This window comes from Eptesicus fuscus, chromosome 13 (genome assembly GCF_027574615.1).
Source record: "Eptesicus fuscus isolate TK198812 chromosome 13, DD_ASM_mEF_20220401, whole genome shotgun sequence".
Taxonomy (NCBI): domain Eukaryota; kingdom Metazoa; phylum Chordata; class Mammalia; order Chiroptera; family Vespertilionidae; genus Eptesicus; species Eptesicus fuscus.
In genome coordinates, this window is record NC_072485.1 from 76,740,894 (window position 1) to 76,760,731 (window position 19,838).

Sequence of the window (19,838 nt, forward strand, 5' to 3'; positions counted from 1 at the left end):
CAATGACAACTTCTCTCCCTCATGCAGCTGGCCCTGCTGCCTTCACTGCCAGCGCAGCCCCCACGCCCTGCCCTGTGTCTACACCGCATTTCCTGTTCACACCACCACCCGGGGACTAGGGAGCCGAGGCCTCAGCGAGGGCGGGCACTTGGGCAAGTCTCTCCAGGACCTTGGCTAAAGACCCTGAGTGTGGGGCATCTCCGTATGCAGACCTTCTGCAGGGTGGGGTGTGGCCGTTTCCCCATCGCTCCCATGGCCCCTGCATCTTCCTCTCATGTGACGATGATCCGAGGGTCTTTCTGCACCTGGCCTTGGCCAAGGCCACCTCCTACACATGTTCCCGCAGGCTGTTGCTGGCTATCCCTCCTCCTTGGCCTGCACTGTGACTTCATCTTGAGATCCTCCATCTTTACAACCCGACACGTCTGGCCACCTTCTGGGCTCTGCTCTGCCCAGCATCCCACCCCAGTGGAAACCCCTGTAGAAGGCACCACAGACCAGTCCTGAAGGCCTCCGCACGCTCAGCACGTCCAGGGCACTTGCTGTGTCTGAAGTGTGAGCAAGCCAGGCCCATGTGGCTCCCTCGTGTGGCGGTCAGGGCTCAGCAAGTGTGCCACAGTCCCTCCGAGGAGTGGCTATGCCGTACTGCCTCCAGCCAGCATAGGCCCTTCTCCCAGGCTGTGGCTCAGAGCAGAACTGAGCTGTCCCCTAACGGCTCCCCTACCACCCTAGGCCCTGCTCCCCGCCTGGTGTTCAAAGTGTAGGAGGCTCCGAGAAGCGCACGCTGGAGAGGAGGTGGCTGAGGCAGGAGGTGGAGGAGAGGACCAGCGGCAGCAGGGGCCACAGGGAGAAAGGGAGAAGGACCTGTGGGCTGGGATGCTCAGCCCGAAGCCCTTGTGGGTTCTGCGGCCTGTTACGTGGGAGGGTACCCTGCGGCCCCCTCGTGCTCTTGGCATCCCAGCACCAGGCGGGAGGTTGACAGATCCCACCTGCTCATGCAGGGCCACTTACTCTGGGGAGGACTCCGGGGTCAGGTTGGACATCTCCTCTGGCGTCGGGACTGTGCACACAGGAAGGACAGAGAGAGGTGTGGTGACCACTATGCCCTCCCCACAGGCCCTGCACCGTGGGGGGGTCCTATGGAGCACCCACATACTGTTTACGGGCGCCTTCCTGGTGGGGGTCTTGGGAGCCTTGGGGCATTGGGAGCTGTCCTGACCTCTGGTGCTGAAACCAGGCTAGGCCTGCTCTGGCCTTCAGCCAGTCCTGCTGTCCCTCCAGGTGTTGGGTGTGCTGGCTGGGCTCTCCTTGGGTGTGTGCACAGCATCCCCTTGGGGGTGGGGAGGGGACTGCCCCTTGGCACTGGGCCCCACGCCTCACCCCTTGGCTGTGCAGTGGGACTGGTGAGCCCAGATAGCTAGGCAGTGCCAACTGACCTTCGGCACCCAGCACACAGGGGCAGGCTTACCTCCATTACCCTGTGGGCTTCCTGATCATCATGTCCACACCCACCCAGTGGCCATCTCTCCTCCCTGGGCCTCAGGCAGCCCGTACTGAGGAGGCCACTGGGCTAAGGAGAAGCAAGGGTCCCAGGAGGGCTCCCAAGCCTGTGCCCACTGGGTGCCAAGGTCTGTACTGTGTGGGCCTGGGCACAGGCTGAGCAGGCTGGTAAATAGTGGAAATCTATGATGCTGCCTAGGCCTGTGCCAGTCTAGCAGACCCAGGCACGATCCAGTGCTTTTGGTAGGGTGACCCCTGCCTGGCTCCTCTTGCCTTGCTGGCCAGGATGGGCAGTGCTCCCCAGGCCCTGCCCCCCACCTGTGCCCTGCCGTCACTGAGCTCACCCTGCAGTTTCCGGCGGTGGAAGCGAGGTGACCCTAGGAAGCTGTTCTTGATGGAGTTGAGCCTTGTCCTCCAGGGCACCCCTCCGACGCTGGGGCTGGACGGCGGTGTGGGGTTGGGTGTGCCGGCTGGGCTTTCCTTGGGCGTGTGCACCGGCGTCCCCTTGGGGGTAGGGAGGGGACTGCCCCTTGGAGAGGGGTGAGGGGTCACCTGTATGGTGGGGACAGATTTAGTGTTCGGTTCAGTCCCAGTGAGCGGAAGCCGGGTGGGGGCAGGCAGAGGGGCCAGCCCCAGGGGCGGGGCCAGCTGGGGGCCAAGGCCGCTGGGGACAGGGTGCCGGGCCTGGGTGCTGGCTGGGAATGGGTTGGACTTGGTGCCCTGCAGAGGCTTGTCGGTCAGCTTGGCCTTGCTTGGCAAGGTCTGGGTCTTGGGGTTGGGCCGCGGGGCGGCCTGCGGAGGGATGTGTCCGGGCCGAGAGGTGCTCTGACAAACTTCAGGTTCCATGGAGGTGGCCAGGGTGCAGGCCACGAAGGGGAGTTCAGGGGGAGGGGGGGGCAGGACAAATTTCCTAACAGGCTACAGGGCAGGCACCGAGGGCAGGGAGTGGAATGCGGGTCCGCCATGCAGGAGTCAACCATGCATCCGTGCCCCCACCCACATGCACACAGAACCCCAGGAAGACCCACGGGTGCAGGCATGTGGGGGCGGAGCATTTGCCACGAAAGAAAACAAGTAACACACAAGAAAACACACAAAACAAAACAAAAAACGTGCAGTTAGCAAGAGCAGCCAGAGCCGCAGAACAGCAGCACCACGCGTGGCCCCAGCAGGTGGGAATGGCAAGGGCCTCTTCCAGGGCCGCCCGGCCCCTCCCGAGCACCTTCGGTTTGGGAGCCTGAGTGGAGGGGGCATCACTCACCCGGGGGCTGCTGAGTGGGCTGGTGGAGAGGCCTGAGGAAGCGCCGCTGATGGATCGGGACCTGGGGACACAGGTGCAGAGCGGGGCTCAGCTGAGACGGGCCACAGGCGCACAGCTTCTCTTCCCACAGGAGGCCTGGGTGCCCAGGACTGTCCTGCTGTCCCCACCCGCCTGTCCTCATCAGGAGAGATCCTGCAGCCTCTTTGGGACCCCCGTCGGAGCCCCATGGTGCAGCCTTGGAGCCCTCTGCCAGTGTCTGCGGGGGCTCAGGTGGGCAAAGGGATGAGGAAGGTTGCAGATTCCTGGAAACTGAACCCAGCCTGTGCCAGGCCCCTCTCCACATTCCAGCTGCCAGGAATCACCTGACCCCCAAGGCTGTGCTGGCCCAGGGCCACCAGCTGGGCATTAGCCAGCCCCTCGGCACCCACGACCCACCTGCCCAGTCCAGACCTGCCCACAGCAGGCCAGCCCTTGGCCCTCTCCTCACTTGCACGACCAGGGCCTGGGCAAGACAAGGCTGGGGTGGACACTGATCTTTTCCACCACAGACCGCACTGGGCCCGCAGGCCTGGCCTGGGCATGGCTGGAGAGAGACGGTAATCCCAGGTGCCCAGCTGATACAGGCACACAGCTGTGCCCACTTGGGGCAGACACGGCCTGCAGGGACTTACCACACCTGCGGTCCTTAGGGAAAGGAGTGGGACTGGGGGCTGATGCAGCCCTAGGAGAGGACAGGGGAATGGTGGACTGCCCTGCCGCCTGCCCACCCCGGCCAGCATGGCCTGGAGAGGGGTCTCGCCTGCCACACCTGGGCCTGGGGGAGGAATGGGGCCCATGCTGGCCAGACCTTGGCTCCTGGCCACTCCCACCAGCACCTGTGAGCTGGGGCCCCATGGCCATGACTGTCCTCCCCCACCTGACCCAGGCACAGAGCTGGGGGCCCCAGTCCCCCAGCCCAAAGCTTTCCGATGCTGAGTCCCAGTTGGTGCCCCCCAGCAGCCACAGTGAGGCCCAGTGCCTGGGGCCTCCCCCCGAGCTAGTGCAAGCTTGTCGCTTGGCACCAGGAAGCAGAGAGCAGCAAGGGGAGAAAGGAGTGGGAGCCGTCCACACGCCCTCCTGCCCAGCCAGGCAGCTTCTGGAGACTGAGCCATGGCTGCCTAGACAGGACAAAGCCTGCAGCCCAGAAGCAAGGGCGGCGAGACCGTGGGGGGCCACGGGGCAGGCCCAACCATGTCGCCCTTAGGCAGTGGGCCCTGCAGGTGCAGGGCAGGGGGCTCACAAAGGCCTGGTGTGACCAGCACACCTCCTGCCACCAACTTGGGAGGCTGCAATGGGCTCGGGATGGCTGAGCCGCCTCTGGCTGCCACTTCCACTCAGGCCCTAGTGGGCAGCATGGTGGCCCCAGGGGACAGCGCTGGCCAAGGGGAGGTTAACCAGGACCACCACCAGCCACATCAAGGTGGGCCAGATGGGGCCTCACACCTGCAACCCCTCAGGCGCCCAGGGCAGGGAGAGCACAGTGGGTCTCCCAGCCCCTCGGGCTGGCCGTTGGCCTTGCCCAGTAGCCCACTCCTCCTGGGCCTCAGCCTGGCCTGACCCAGCTTTTCCCCCGGCTTCTGGAAGGTTCCCTTGCCAAAGGGGAGCAGGCCAGAGCCTCAGGCCCAGCCCTGCCACCAGGCCCGAGTCGCCTGGGGGGCTGGGGGCGGGGCGGGTGGGCAGGGTGTATACCTGTCTTCTTTGCTGAATTGGGGGTGGGCTTCAGCGATATCCAGGCTTTTACTGAACATTGCTTTACTACAGCGGGAACAAAGCGAGAAAACAGAGTTACTGCCACAGCGCCGCCAGACGGCCTGGAGGCCAGACCACACAGCTCTTAGCTGTGCGCAGGGCACACAGACGCCAGGGGACACGAGCAGGAGAGCTCCAGGGGCACAGCACCCCCTGGTGACCTGCAGGGTACTCAGCATCAGCCCCAGCAGGAGGCCCACTGTCACTCAGCACCCTATGGCCAGAAGAGGAGGCAGCCCAGGAGCTGGGGGCTGGGAAGTGCTGGGAGGAAGGGGCTTTCAGGTGACCATCAGGCTGGGTCACACCAACCCCACCCTAGCACCCAGCACCCCGTGGCAGCCAGGCCTGGGAAGCAGAGTAGAAGCCACGGCAGGGTGGCCTCCCACGCCCAACCCCTACCCCAGGCCCAGGCAGGTGGGGTGGGTGGGTGTGGGGAAGCTGGTGCAGGGAGGGCCAGGTCAGCACTCAGCCAGCCCCGCGGGGTTCCAGCCAGAAGCCAAGGGCCGAGCTTGGGGAGCTGGGCTGGGCAGAAGTGTGCCCACAACAAGCAGGGCAGGTGTGGCACTGGGCAGAAGTGTGGCCAGCAGGGGACCTTCCCCTTGCTCCTCCCCTTGCCCCACCCCGGTGCCAGAGTCTGTGGGCGGTAGGCCACAGCTGTCTGGAGACCTGGATAGAGGCTTCAGAAGGCCAGGACCCTAGGCCAGAGGCTGAGCCAGCCTGGTTTCCTGGGGAGGACCCAGGACCACCAGGGGGCTGTGGGCCATCAGCCCAGTTTAATCATGATGGTGGCCCGGCTGCCCTGTGGTTCCCCTGTTTGATGGTAAATTCCTTGGGAGGCTTGGCCAGCTTCAGCACCCAGCACCCAGCTGACCAGAGATAGCTGGGGCTGTTTGGACCACCCACGGTGCTCCCCAGGGGTACGGGCAGACAGCTGAAGCCCCCTTCTGGGCAAGAACATTCGACCTCAACCTAACAGTGCCAGGTGAGGATTGGCCAAGGGCCTCACAGCTATGGCTGTGGGCCTGGACGTCTGCTTCCTCCAGGGGGATCTGCTGGGACAGTCTAGATCTGCTCATCATCCCCCTGAATTCCATTTTCATGCCCCTTGCACAGCCATAGGGGACCCAAACACGGGACCAGCGGTTAAGTGGGGACAAGCCTGCTAGGCTGCTGGCTCTGAACATAGCTGGACCATGATCCAGTCTATTCTACCTCAATTCAGCCCAATCCAACTCAGCCCAACCCAGTCTAGCCCAGCTCAGCCCAGTCCAGTCTAGTCCAGGATGGCCTAACAGCCCAGGCCAACAAAGCAAAGCCCTGCCCAGCTCAGCCCGTGCAGCCCAGTGCAGCCGGCCCAGCCCCAGGGCCAGGGGCAGAGATGAGTTAGGCCCAGCACAGCTCAGGAGGGGTGCCTTCACTGCAGGCCAGGGCACAAGCAGGTAGGGCACTGGGTCCCCTCAGAAGGCACGTACCTCTGGCTGTGCTGGGCCATCTCGATGGCCCGCCGAGCAGGCACCGGAGAGCCGCCGTCTGTCACACTGAGCACCTCCATGGACTTGCGTTCAGGCCGCCGCTTGCCGTGCCGGTTCAGCATTGGGGAGTCCACGCGCTTCCGGGGAGGGTCTGTGTGCAGATGGGGGTCAGGCCAGGCAGCCTGCTGCCTCTGGCAGGGCTGGTGTGGGCCAGGCTTCCTGGGACCTTGTACCTATTTCGTTCCTGGGGGGCAGGTCCTCATCCTCGTGGCTGGGGTACCTTTCTTTCCGGTCCAGGAGGAGGAAATAGATCATCTTCTCCTGGTTCTCCCTGTTGGGGGATAGAAGGGGGGGGGGGGCGAGAAGGGTCAGCAAGCACGGTGTCCACTGCTGGACAGTAATCCTGGGGCCACAGCATTCCCTCCCACAGCCCACCATCCCCGCTGCTGCCTGCAGGACCCCACGGGGGACATACTCCTCGGACAGCAGGTCCTGCAGCAGCTTGTTGCGGTCTCGGAAGCAGCCCAGCGAGTGCATGCTGTCCAGCACGTCGGGGTCAATGTCCTCCAGGCTGGGCAGGGAGCGGATCTGCACCTTTCGGGGGATGGGCTGCTCCGGCTCAGGCTCGTTCTTGCCCCCTCTGTGGATGACAGGGCACCACCAGTGATCACTGATCTCGGCAGGCCTAAGGCTCCTTCCCCCCAGCCCTTCCTGGGGACCCTGAGTCCTGCTGCTCTCTCCCTGTCCCAGCCCCTGCACACCTCCTGCACGCTGCTGTGCCCAGCGCAGGCATGCCGGGAGTCCCTGAGCGCTGGGCTGAGGCTGGGGGCAGGCCTGCGCTGGGCTGGGTCCTCCCCCCCGCCTTCCCTAGCAGGCCCTCCGGCTGCAGCGACAGGCAAAGCAGGCGATGAGTGGGAGGAAAAGCTACTTACATATACCATATGTGTTTCTGAATGTGCTCTAGCTACAAGAGAGAGAAACAGGAAGTTAGTATGGAGGGAGCAGGGAGCCCACGTTAGGAGGCCAGAGGGAGCAGGAGCTGGGAGCACCTGGGGGCGGGGGGGCGGGGAGGACTACCGTGGAGGAAGATAGCCAGCAGGAAGAGGGGAGGGAGGAGGAGGGATGATGGGGAGAGGGTATGGGGAGGAAGGAGAAGGGGGAAGGATGAAGGGAGGGCAGGGTGAGGACGTGGAGGGAAGGTGGGGGGGAGGAGAGGGTGGGGATGGAGGAAAATGGGGAGGGGCTGCGTTCCCAGAGGCTCCAGACTAGCCCCCTGACCCTGCCTCCCCAGTGGAAGAGGAAATGCCAGTCTAGGGAAAGGACGGTGGGGATAGTGGGGGCTGCAGGGATGGGTAGGAGGCAGGGGACCCCTGGTGGCTCAGAGAAGGAGGCCTGAGGGAGGAGAGCAGAAGGCAGCCAGGGGTGGCCCACGTGCGGGGAGGGGCTGGGGTGCAGGTGAGAGCAGGGGGCTCAGAGGCCTGCTCTCCAAGTGCCTCTCCACCAGCCTGGGGACAGCTGGATTGGGGCGGTTGGGAGATGGCCTCTTGGTCACCAGGCCACCCCTGTCCTGGAAAGACCAGTCCAGGGGAGTCCTGCTGCCCTTGCCCTGGGGACCTAACATCCTGGTACCAGCTAAGCCCTGGCTGCCTACCGGCTTCTTTCAGAAGTGGGACTTCCCTCAGAACACGCCCCCCCCACCCATGGTCAGTGTCATGATGAGCTGTGTCCACTGTCAGGGCTGGCCTGGAAGCTGAGGGACAGTGCTAGAGTTGGTGAATGCTGGTCTCCCAGGCACACCTGCCGGACACAGCCAGCAGGAGGCCCCTGTGCACATACCCACATATCCGTGCACACGTTCACACCTGGGCACATGCTTACACACGTGACTACTACCTGTGCACCTGTGTACATGCACACGTGTGCACATACCTGTTAGTTATGCAGACACTCATGCAAGGGCACACACACCTATGAACGGTTCTCATGTGCATGAGTGCACATACCTGTGTACACGTGTATGCGCACACTGCTGTGCCTGCACTCATGCACTCACACTTATGAAACGTGCAAACAACTGCATGCACTCTCACACATATGCACATTCATACATGTGGACACACACATGCATACACCTGTGCGCACACATAGCTATGCATTCACTCACGCATGTGTATAGCCCGCACATCCAGGGCTCTCTGTACCACACTCGCAAGGCACAGGTCTCCCTTCCCGGGAGGTGGCATGGAGATGGAACCTCTACCCCTGGGGGCCCTTAAGTCTGGACTGGAAGTGTAGGCCCGCACCCTCTGACCCTCTCTGCGCCCGCACGCACCGTCAGGCGCCGCGCCGCATCCACTTCGATCATGCCACGCAGCAGGCTCTGGCAGTCGGGCGGGATGAAGTGCGGCATGTGGAACACTCCCCGCTTCACCTTCTCCAGCAGCTGCCGCAGGTTGTCATCGTCGAAGGGCAGCGCCCCCTGCCGGCCGGGGACGGGGTCACCGTGGGGCGGGGGACTGGGCGGGAGGGGCGGCACAGAGGGGCGGCACAGAGATGGAAGGGTGAGGGACGGGCGGGGAGGCGAGGCGAACGGGTCAGGGCGGAGCAGGGTGTGGACGGCGGGCTCACCACCAGCAGCGCGAACAGGATCACTCCGCAGCTCCACACGTCCGCCTTGCGCCCGTCGTACTTTTCTCCCTGCGAGGGCGGTGTGGTTGGCTTCGTGGAGAAAGAGGGGCCCAGGTGGAGGGTCTGGGGTCCGCGAGGGCGGGGGTGAGGTCCCTTGGACAGGCAGGGACAGGGGCGCGTGGTGACTACTTACCCGGATCACCTCGGGGCAGGCATAGTGGGGGGACCTGAAGGCAAAAGCAGCAGTCAGGGCGCAGGCTGGGGGCTCGCTGTCCGCCCAGCCATGACCTCGAGGCTGCCCCAGGACCACAGCAGGTGGACGCTGAAAGAGGTGCCGTCCCCCCAGCACACACCGCCCCAGAAGGCGGCCCCACAGGAGCCTAAAAGGGCTTTGCTGCCACCCCACCCCCTACTCAGGGGGGAGACCAGCCTAGGAGACATCTAGGCTGCCTAGACGTTCTGGTCCCAGAAGGCAGGCATCAGAGGAAGGGCCACGTCACGGACTGGGGTCCCAACCCAGCACCACCGCTGAGTGCACAGAGCAGGAGGATGGCACACCAGCTTGCCCGCCACGGGGGCCAGACCCGCCTGCCTCCAGGGCCTGACGGGCCCCCTCACAGCGCCGCACATCGGAGCCACCGCCAGGAGCAGAACCAGGGGTCCTGCCTGCAGCCCAGGCTGTGAGGGGCTGGACGGGGGCTTGGGGCCACGGAGACCACTCACTCCGGGCCTCCAAGGGACCACAGCACTGAGCCACCCGCGGCCTTGCAGCACTGGCGGTGGCCGGGAGAGGGCGCGGGTGCAGCGGATGGCGGGTGGCCGGCCGGGGCGCCCACTCACCCGCAGCTGGTCTCCAGTAGGCTGTCCCCCACCTGCAGGGACGCCATGCCGAAGTCCGCGATCCGGATGTTGTTCTTCTCGTCCAGCAGGAGATTTTCTGGTTTCAGATCCCTGTGGCTGGAAGGGAGGCGGCGGAGGCTGACCTGGGTCCCTCCCCCAAACCCCACCCACACGGCACCCGGCCAATGGCAGCACAGCCTGGTGATGTCACAGGCAGCCAATCGGAAGTCGCCTGCCTGGCGGTTGGCTGCTGGTCTGGGATGGAGGGACTGGGAGGCTCAGGTCACACCACGTGCTCCCTCAGGCTCCTGAGCAGGGAGTCCCTCCCCCTCCCTGCGTCCCGCACACCTGCTCTGGGGCCATCAGAGGGGCGTCAGTGGGGGCGGGACACCTAGGGGTGGGTCACGTGGGGGGCGGCTCGCACCAGATGGAGTGGCTGTGGCAGAAATCCAGCGCTGAGATGATCTGCCGGAAAAACTTGCGGGCCTCTTTGGGGGTCAGCCTCCCCTTTTTGACCAGGTAGTCAAAGAGCTCCCCACCAGACACATGTTCTAGCACCAGGTATCTGCGGGGACGGGCGGGCTTCAGGTGGGTGCACACGCCTGCTGGCCCACCTCGGGGCCATCCTCGGCATGAGGACCCCCCTCCCCTCCTTCCCCACGCCTGGCAAGCCCGCCTCCAGCGCCAGGGTCTGGGAGCAGGGCCACACTTTGCCCCCCGCTGCGGGACCGTTGGGCCCCACGGTGAGTGGGGCACTGTGGCTGCTGACGACCCTCCAGGAGCTGGGGTGTGGCCCTTCCAGGCCCTGCCCAGCCCAGATTAGGCTTCCGGAGCAGGGGACAAATCAGACACGGACCCTCCCCAGCAGGTGGAAAAGGGGCTGGAGGTGCAGGGGGTGGGGACGAGAAGGGTCAGGAGGTAGAGGGCAGAAAGACATTGGGGGATGGTGGCGGGGAGAACCCAAGCCCTCTGAAGGTGGTGAATGAGAAGCCTCTGTCCGAGCCCCTGGTGGAGCCTGTGGGGCTGGTTTCGGGGATGGGGGTCCTGAGCCTCAGAGGAGCTTGGACCGAGGGCTGTGCAGACTCCCCTAGGACTTGCTAGTGGGCAGCAGTGGCTTGCGGGAGGGAGAGGGACGGGAGGAGAGGACAGAGCAGGGGGAGAGGCGCCGGAGGGGCTGGTGGGGAGGAGCGTGTGGGCCCCGGGGACCAGCTGTCTCCAGAGCTGGTCTTGCAGGACTCAAGGGGTCAGTGGGGGGGCACCCTCAGGGCATAAGGAGTCTGTCTGTGGAGAGGAGTGGGGAGGGGCTGGAGACACGGCAGGGGGCACTGGGTGGCACCCCGGCGGGAGCGGGAAAGCCAAAGCACAGCACAGGCTGGAGGTGCCCCCCAGGTGCCCTGACCTCAGTGACCCCGCTTGCTACTGCGCCTCCAGGCTCCCTGAGCTGTCTTGGGACTTCTGACCCCCTGGGAGGGGGCTGGCCCCAGCAGGACCTGGACTGGCCACTGGCCACCTTCATCCTAGGCCTCCTGCTCCGGTCACCAGGCCTTTGCCCGAGCCGTATCCCCTCCTCTGGCAGTCCTCCTAGACCCTTCCTCCCTGCTTCCTGACCCCCCCCAGGTGGCCTCCTCAGAGCCAAGTGCTCTGCCGTCCGTCCTCAAAAGTATCTCCCAGAAGCAAGGAGGTGACCGGTGTCCTGCACGTTGTGCGTAGAGGTGGACCAGGCCTGCCCCAGCTCCTGCCTGCCCCCCAAACTCATGGGACATCACCAAGATACTGCAAGACAAGCCGCCATCAAGCCAGTGGTGTGTCCCCTGTCGGGGCCCTTGTCACGGTTCTGATGGTGGCCGAGTTCCTGCGGCTCACCAGTGTCGGGGCCCCAACACCGCGACCAGCCTCCCTAAGGCATGTGGGGGCAGTGTCCCTGCTCCTCAAGGCCCCCCCCACGGGGCAGCTCCGTCACCCATCCTGTTCAACACTGGAGCTGGGCCATTCGTGCCCCGGCCCCTGGACCCCCACCCCAGCCACGCCTCCAGGAAGCCCTGTCCCCCATGGTGGCTCAGGGTGGCGGCTCTGTGAGTCCCCGGTGTTTGGTCAAGGAGCAGTGATGCCACTGCCCGGGCCTGTCCCTGAGACCGCCCTGCTGGCCCCACTGCCTGTCTCGCCCCTCCCGCCCGGCCCTCGGCCTCCACTCCGGCCACCCCAGCGCTCCAGGCCCCGCAATACCTACAAATGTTTTTTGTTTTCATACACGTCGTGCAGCTTGAGGACGTGGGGGTGTTCGATGAGCTTCAGGATGGCGATCTCCCGCTCCACCTGCGGAGGAGGAGTGCGTCACACGGGGCTCCGCCCCTGGAGACCCCACACCCATGCAACACCCACAACGTGCCTGCCTGTGGGGCATGGATCCCGACCTCCCCCTCCCCAGGAGCCTCGGCTGCTGGGAACAGAGGGCAGGTGTGGGCCCAGCCCCTTGGGGCACCGCTGTGAGCTCTTGGGTGCAGCTGGGGCTTTGGGGCAGGGCCAGTCTAGCCCCAGGGTCTCCCCGCTGTGGGACGGCCCGGCCCACACGGCATCACACACAGCCCCACGGGTGTCGGGGCCACCTCCAGGCCCCTTGCCCAGCGGCATGTGGTCCCTGCCAGGCCTTCAGGGGGACGGGCCCCAGTTACAGCCCCATCCCTTCCCCCAGCTCCTGTCTCTCAGAGTCCCAGCCGGAGTCCAGGACCTCAGACAAGTGCTACCCAAGGCAGGGTCAGAGTCCACCTGCCCTCCACCCCCCTGCACTGCCCCACCCATCCAAGCAGCTGCCACCTCCCCGCCCAAGTCCCCCTCTGCCGTCAGCAGCCAGAGGGGTCCTCACTGATGTCACTGGCCCTCACCCACCTGGCTCCCTTCCCTGCAGCAGGGCCCTCGGCCTGCCTGTGGCGCTGATCGCAGGGCCAGCTCCCACCCCACGTGCCCTGCCTGTCCCACTCGCGCTCACCTTCATCAACACAGACTCACTGAGCTTCTCCCGATTGACGATTTTGATGGCCACCTTCTGGCACGTGACACAGTGAATCCCCAGCTTCACAAGGCCTGTGGGGAGAGGAGCCCGTCAGACCCACCCAGGGCCTTGGGGACCCACAGCCGTGCCGCACCCCAGAGTGGTCCGGGTGGGGGGCTTGACCAGGAGGGATGCCACTCACTCCCGACCACAGCCCCTCACTCCAGGTCTGGCCTCTGCCCCTGCCCCTTCAGTGTGCCTCGAGCTGGACTCCTGTGGCCACTGTCTGCCCTCCCACACTCCCTGGTCACAGCCCAGGACAGCTCTGCCCCACCCACACCCGCTCCCATGTGGGTGACGCTGAGTCCCTCCCCCAGGCCTTCAGCTGCCCAGATGCCCCCAGCAGGGGAGCTTGGGTGCCCTCAGGCCCAGGAGGTCCCTGCCCCAGCACACTCGGGCTCTGCCACCTCCTCTCAGCCTGGACAGAGGCACCCGAGGCAGCAGGCCAGGCCCACGGTCATGCAGGGCAGCACACCTCAGCCTGCCCTGCACGGTCCGCCCCGGAGCCCCCCTGGGGGGAACTCCGATAACTGCTCTCCAGGCCACACTTCAAGGACCCTGGCCGTGGCCCCCTTGTCATGTGGGCAGAGCTGGGTGCCTGCCTCTCCCCCTGCCCCCTCCGTGCTGGGACCTGCCATCTCCAGCCTCTCCCAGCAGCGCCCAGCCCCCTGCCAGCTGCCCCCTGCCGGACTGCTCTGTGGCCTTGGGCGCCAGACACCCTGCACTCCCCTTCCTGATTTGGGGGGCCTGATAGCCACGGCACCACAGCCTGACCGTGACTTGGGCTGCTTTAAGGGATGCAGACCACGTCAGGACTCCCCGCTGTGAATGCTGAGGGACACCACACTGTCATTTCCAACTTCAGAAGGTGGCCCCACAGGCCCCTCCTCCCTTGTCATCGCCACCTAGACACCTCAGGTCCCAAATGCTTGGGTTTGTCTCCGCCCCTTTTTACACGAGGAGGGGGGGTGGGGGTGTTGTTACCAATTCAAGAGCCCTTTGTGGTGTGTCCTGCACCCACGCCTCTTCCCAGCCTCCTGCAGGGAGGCCTCCTCCAGCTGCCACAGCCTCTGCCTTGTTGTGGCCAAGAGACGAGGCTGTGCCCCCCAGAGGCACAGCACCAGGCTCGGAGGGTGGGGGGCCCTGAAGCTCCGATGCCCGCAGGGTCTGTTCGCGGAGCCAGGCCCCTGCCGGGAAGGGCAGCAGGCTCCTGGGCCTCTCCCTGGCGGCCTCTGATCTGCTCAGTGGCCCTGTGGTTCCAGGTCGGGCGGGAGAAGGCAGCACCCCCATCCATCCATCCATCAGAGCCAGTGGCCTGGGGGCTCCACTGCCTCCAAGAGCAACAGGGCTGGCACCGACTCCCCGGTCCTTGGCCCAGACAGGAGGGAGCAAGACCGCGTTAGAGGGAGCACTGTCCGGCAAGTCCCCAAAACAGGCTGCCAGGCCGAGAGGAACCAGGGAAGAGCGGTGACAGGAAGCAAAGGCCACTAACTACCCCGAGAGAGCCAAACTACAAGTGCTCAGCGCCCAGGGCGGGTGCCAGGTGAGGGGGGTTCCTGAGAGACCCCCACAGGGCAGAGGCGGGGGCGTGAGCGGGCGGCACGGCCCTGGGCCAGCTCTGCAGGGCTGTTCATGTAGCAGAACATGAAGAACAGCGTCATGTCCCCAAACAGTGCACGAGTAGTTACGGCTGGTCAGCAGCTGCTGGACAGATGTGGAAACTGTGACCCACGGAAACGGACAGAGCGGGACCGGAGGACGCTGGTGAGCGCCCCGCCTGCGCAGGAGGGCACAGTCACACCAACGCCCTCACGCTCCACGTGGGTCCCTAGCAGGCAGGCGTCACAGCCGTGGGGGTTTCCTGCTTCCTGAAGAGGAAGCACGGGGCCTCAGACTGACGGGGAGACAGCAGTGCGGGACCCTCCGGAAGCAGGAAGCTGGACGATGCAGCCGCCGAAGACAACAGCTGTCTGCCGAGCGGAACACCCCCCGCACCCATCTCACAGACAAGGAGATGTGGAGGCTGTGTCACCAGCTGGTGTCCAGAAAGGTGGGGAGGACCAAGGGCACAGCGCGTGAGGTGCCCTGGATGAGCCCCACGCTGTGGGCACCCTCAGAGCTGCTCATGGGCAGGGGCACAGGCAGCCAGGACACATGGCTGGGGTGTGTCCTGGAACTCTGGTGGCTTCCTCCTGATTTCATTTCCATCCACCTGCTGCCTCCCTGCCCTGCAGACTCCTATACATCCCTCAAAGTCCGGCCTACAGGGGCCCCTCCTCGGTGAAGCTTCCCTGCCCATCTGGGCAGATCAGCCTTGGAAGTCCTGGTCCCCACAGCTGGGGTCTCTGGGGTGGGACGGGTGGGTTCCGAGCAGTCCTGCCAGTCCCCGGGGACAGGCAGTGGGGAGTCCTCCGCAGGAGCCTCCCGAGTCGCTGCAGCCTCAGGCGGGCAGAGGCAGCTCCTGCTGGGGAAGCCCACAGCCGCCCTAATCACCCAGCCCTCCAAGTGCTCAGGCTCATTATCCAATTGGTGTTTTATCTCTAATTATTGCCTTTATAGCAAACACAGGCTCACACGGAGAGAGGGAAGTGCGCCGTGTCACACTGTGGGAGGCGCCGCGGCAGTCTGCGCTGCTGGTGTGCTCGGAAGAGGGGTTTTCCAAGTGCTGGCCGCTTCCCCGGGTGAGGAAGACCGGGGTGCGGTTCCTACAGCTACTGCCCCCAAAAGACACTCGCAGTAGCTCCCAGCCCACTGCCTGGGCCAGGCCCTCATAGATGGCCCGTGACCCCGGCCCCCCGGCCCCTCCCAGATGCCCCTTAACAGGTGCGGGAGGAGGTTCTATGGCCTGGAGGTTAGTCTGTCCAGTGAGGGCTTCGTATTCCCGAAGGCTAATAGCCGTGTGGGGCGGGGCCTGACCCCCCCTCCCCTCCCCCCTCCTCTCCTAAGGGCTTTTAGCTTCTGGCGCCTCCTCCCTGAAGCTGACCCGTGTCCTGTCCTGGGTGACAGCCTGAAGGAACAGTGACAACACTGCACGGTGACCTGGGACCTTCCCGTGCAGGTCTCTGGTGTGCTGCATGACGTGCTGGGCGTCTGGCTAGGCCTGGAAGGTCCTCACCAATGGAAACCCACACCCACCAGCCCTGTGACCCCGACACACAACCCGGGGCCTCTGTCCCGCACCTGGGAGCCGCCCGGCCCTGCTGGCAGAGTCCTGTGAGGTGACCACAGGTGCCGAGGCTCCTCCACAGCCGGCAAAGCCCTTTCCCATTCAGATCACCGGACTCTAGACCACGTCGCCCTGAGCGCCCGCTGTGGGGCGTGGAACCTGCTGAAGGAGAGCTGGCCCTGGAGTCTGCGGCCTCCAGGAACACAGGGCAGACCTGGGGCCGCCCTGTTTCTGACTCAAAGCTCCACAAGCCTGCCTCTCGTCTCCCCCGTTTTCTCCCCCGCACAGGTCCCCGTGACAGCCTAGAAGAGGTCCTATCACCCACTGGCTGGCCCCGCCACAGCCCTTCCCCAATCCCTCCACCTTCCCTCCCTCCCCAGCCACAGACCTGCCCCTCCCCCAGTGGGGCCTGCGCTCCAGAGCCCTGGAGTTCCTGTCCCTAAAGTCCTTCTGGCCTGTGCCCGCCCCTCCCCCCCATTTCCTCCTGTCACAGACAAGTCTGTCCTCCCTTGGGCCATGCACTTCAGCACCACGGGCCACCTCGCTGTACAGTGCACTAGGCACCTGGCTGCGTGCCAGCTGGTCCTTGGGCACGGGGGACCAGAGGGCAGCACCCCGAGACTTACGGGGGACGGGATGTGCCAGAGTCCCAGCTCTGAGTCCACTGCTGAGCCAAGAGGAGCAGCAGGGCGGCCTCCCAGGTCCTGCCACTAATGCTCACAGGACCACTCCGAGCGCCACGGACTCCTGGGACAGAGACTCCCTGTCCTCCCCCACCGCTAGCAGCTGTGCCTCTGGGACCATGTGGCCAGCTCCCCGGGGCCACGAGCACAGCTAACAGTGACCCACTTCCCGCCACCTCACAAGCCTCACCGTGGGGGTGTTGGGGGCAGTTTCTGCGGCCAAGCGCAGCAGACACCCCTCCTGCCTGGGCTCTCCTTGGAGGGCTGACTGCACTGGCTCTTGGAAAAGTGAGTCAGCAGAGTGGGCCGCCCCCAGCCAGTCCGGCCTCCTCTGGCCTGGCAGCGCGTGGGCACCGGGGAGAAGCCTCCGAGAGCAGGCAGGGGCAGCCGCAGCGCCGCTGCTGTGATGAGAGGGCCACGGGACTGTGGGGAGGACAGGGCCCAGTCCTCCACCCCCAACAGCCTCTGCTAAGCGACCTGGATTGGAGCTCACAGCCTGCAGGCTGCCCTTGACCATGCTGGGACCTGAGTGTCCCAGGAGCTGCTGCCGAGGACACTGTCCCCACAGGGACCACAACCCCACGCCCAGGCCAGGACCCACATACCAGCCTGCTGTGCCCTCACTAAAGTGGCGGCTTCCCTGGCAGGAGTGGCAAGACCACTGCCTCTGGTCAGTCCCCACCCCCTGCCTGCTGGCCAGCTCCCCTCAGGTGAGAGAGGAGTGGGGGCGTCAGCTGCTGGGGGAAAGCAAGGGCCTGCCTGGCTCCCAGGACCAGCTCCTCCTGTGCCCGGACTGGAGTGAGGAATGGAGGGGACAGCCAGTTGCTGGAAGGCAGGGGCAGGTGACCAAGCTCCAGATGATGGCCGAGGGCTTCTGGCAGCTAGCTGAGCCTTTCCTAAGCCCCCGGAGACAGAGGGACCCGCCTGGGGTCCCAACCACAAATGGAGTGTGTGGCCCCCCAAAAATGTGTCCAAGTCCTCGTCCCTGGACTGCCTGAATGTGACCTTGTTTATGGAGTTGGGTTATGAGACCCCCTGCACACGGAGGCCCTAACCGCAGTGAGTTCTTCCAGGAGACAGACAGGGAGATGGGACATAGATGCAGGGCGAACCCCGGGAGCTGGGCACGGGGCCTGGACCAGCTTCTCCCTCACAGCCTCAGGAGGAACCAGCCCGCTGACTCCAGCCCCTGGAACAGAAAGAATAAGGCTCCGTGTGTCAGCGACCAGGTATGTGGCCGTTTGTGGAGTCCAGTGTAGGCATTTTCAACTCACCCGAGTATTTACCTCGAGTTTCCTTCCATCGGAAAACTCCCAGTACGTTTTGTTCACCCCACGAGGACTTGGTCGAAGAACTTATGTTCAGGTGGCTCACTGAGATCGGAGCTGCCGCCCATGCCCCCACAGCCAGCAAGTGGGCTCTCCACCCAGCATCAGCTGGGAGACACTGAGGTGGAGAGGGGTGTGGGTTCGGCCGCCTTTGTAGGAGCCACAGTGCAGGCAAAGCTGGTTCTCACCATTGCTTGACCCCGGAAGGGGTGGCTCTGAGCCTGTGGGCTGCAGACCCCTCAGCCTGGAGCCATGGCTGACCCGGGGCACGTGGGCTCCCGCAGTGCTCCGGCCTGGATGGAGCCACCCCTTCCAGCAATGTCTGGTCAGAACTAAGGCTCCCAAGTATCCTCCACTTGAACGCTGATCCTCACAACAGCCCTGCTCTCTTTCTCAGAGGGAGGCAGGCTGGCCAAGCCTTTGTGACACCCAGGCCCACTCTCCCGCCACTGCACAAGGGGTCAGGTGGAAGCCTGCACAAGCCCTGCCCTGTCGCTGCCCCAGCGGGTGCAGGCACGAACTCCTCCCCTTCGCCCCCTGTGTACAGGCTTAGGGAGTTAACAACGCTCCGGGCAAGGAAGTGGGGAGAAACCGAGAGCCCAGGGGCCGACGGTGTTCATTTCCCAGGGCCACTAAGGGTGGGGCGAGTCTGCGGGAGCCCAGGCACCCGGAGCAACTTTCAGCACCACGGACAGGGCCTCCGGCGCCGGCGCGGCCCCGCCCACAGGGCGCAGGGACCGCAGGGCGCAGGGACCGCAGGGGACTCGCTCCAGGCCAACAGCTTGTGGGACGCCTGAGCCGGGGTGCCTACGGAAGCCGGTGGTCAGCGCTCCTGGGGCGCCTCCTGCGGCCACACCCCAGCTCTTCCCTGGGCTTGAGGCCTAGACCCGAGCCTTTCTAGTCCTGGGGGACGTAGCAAGGCGATGACCTGGACACCCGACAGCCTCCCTCCGACTGGAGGCGAGCGGCCGGAAGCCTAGACCAGTGACTCGGGCGCCCAGGCGCCGGAAGGGCTGCCCTCACCCAGCCGAAGCCTCAGCTGCTACCTTCTCCCCTCCTGAGCCCGGGTCCGGGCCCCACGCGCGCTCCTCCGGCTTCCAAGTCCCCTCCACGCAGGCAGAGGGCGGGTCCGGCGCCGGGGAGCAAGAAAAGCAGGGCCAGCGGATTGGGTTCTGGGGCTCAGCGAGCACCCTCACCCCGGGCTCCCCGGGTCCCAGACTAGGGGGCGGCCAGGCCCAGCCGGCCCACAGCAAACACTCCGCAGCACGCGCGGCCCGGGCTTCGCAGACAAACGCGCCGCGGCGAGGCCGCCCGCCCCAACCCCGGACGCCGCAGGGGAGGCGGGGAGGGGCTGCGCAGACATCAAAGCGCCGCTCGTTCCCCCTCATTAGCCGGTCCCGGCGGAGTTCTTCCCGCGCCCCCGCCCCGCCGAGCTCCTTTCCAGCCGCGCGCCCCCTGCCCCAGCTCTTAGTGGGCTGAGCAGGTGCCCCAGTTCTCAGCCTCCCCTCCCCAAACCCCTTCTCCTCCTCCTGGGGGTTGGAGGGTGGGGGTGGAGGGGACGCCTGGCTCCTGCGCCCTGCCCCCAGCTTTTCTCCAGAATCCTCGCCAGTGCGCCCACATTTCCGCTCTCGGGGAGGCCCTGCCCACCGCAGCTGCAGTGACACTGCCTCCCCCCCGGTCCCCCATCACTGCCCACCCTGGCTCCTGGTTCACAGCCACGCACGCTCCTCCGGGTGTCGGGAAGGAGAGCCCCATGGAGGGGCTGGGAGTAGGGGACAGAGAGAGGGAGGCTGGGCGCCCTCTCGATATAGACTCGGCTGTTTCCTTCGCCCACCAGCGCCAGGCAGGCGGAGGGGAAGGCGGCAGTGCGTCTCCCAAGAGACGACTGTTCACGCTCCGAAAAGGAACCTCTCAAATTAAATTAATTAAGCCCTGAACTATTTCACACGCGTTACCGCCCCTGGGCTGCTCTGCTGAGCTCCCTGCCCTCCCTCCCACAGCCCCCAAACAGGACAGCAGAGTCCCCTCTCCCGGACAGAACGCCCCCCCCCCCCCCCCCAGGCGGCCTTAGATCCAAGAGAGAAAGGGATTGGGGGCGGGGATGGGCGGGGGTATTCTGGCACTCC

The 19,838-nt window shown here is 65.3% G+C and overlaps 1 protein-coding gene across 4 annotated transcripts in view; it reads right to left on the bottom strand.

Moving 5' to 3' along the window:
* Positions 1–19,838, bottom strand: part of BRSK2 (BR serine/threonine kinase 2) — a 48,092-nt gene that overhangs the window by 8,064 nt on the left and 20,190 nt on the right. For all 4 annotated transcript variants that reach the window (XM_008146836.3, XM_028153712.2, XM_008146834.3 and 1 more), the window contains exons 2-15: positions 12,473–12,567; positions 11,717–11,802; positions 9,914–10,054; positions 9,490–9,606; positions 8,843–8,876; positions 8,650–8,718; positions 8,354–8,500; positions 6,954–6,985; positions 6,497–6,661; positions 6,255–6,352; positions 6,022–6,172; positions 2,762–2,822; positions 1,845–2,052; positions 1,012–1,060 (exon numbers count right to left, since the gene is read on the bottom strand). In XM_008146836.3, the coding sequence (XP_008145058.1) occupies positions 1,012–1,060; positions 1,845–2,052; positions 2,762–2,822; positions 6,022–6,172; positions 6,255–6,352; positions 6,497–6,661; positions 6,954–6,985; positions 8,354–8,500; positions 8,650–8,718; positions 8,843–8,876; positions 9,490–9,606; positions 9,914–10,054; positions 11,717–11,802; positions 12,473–12,567 (1,453 nt within the window). The remainder of the gene's footprint in view (positions 1–1,011; positions 1,061–1,844; positions 2,053–2,761; positions 2,823–6,021; positions 6,173–6,254; positions 6,353–6,496; positions 6,662–6,953; positions 6,986–8,353; positions 8,501–8,649; positions 8,719–8,842; positions 8,877–9,489; positions 9,607–9,913; positions 10,055–11,716; positions 11,803–12,472; positions 12,568–19,838) is intronic.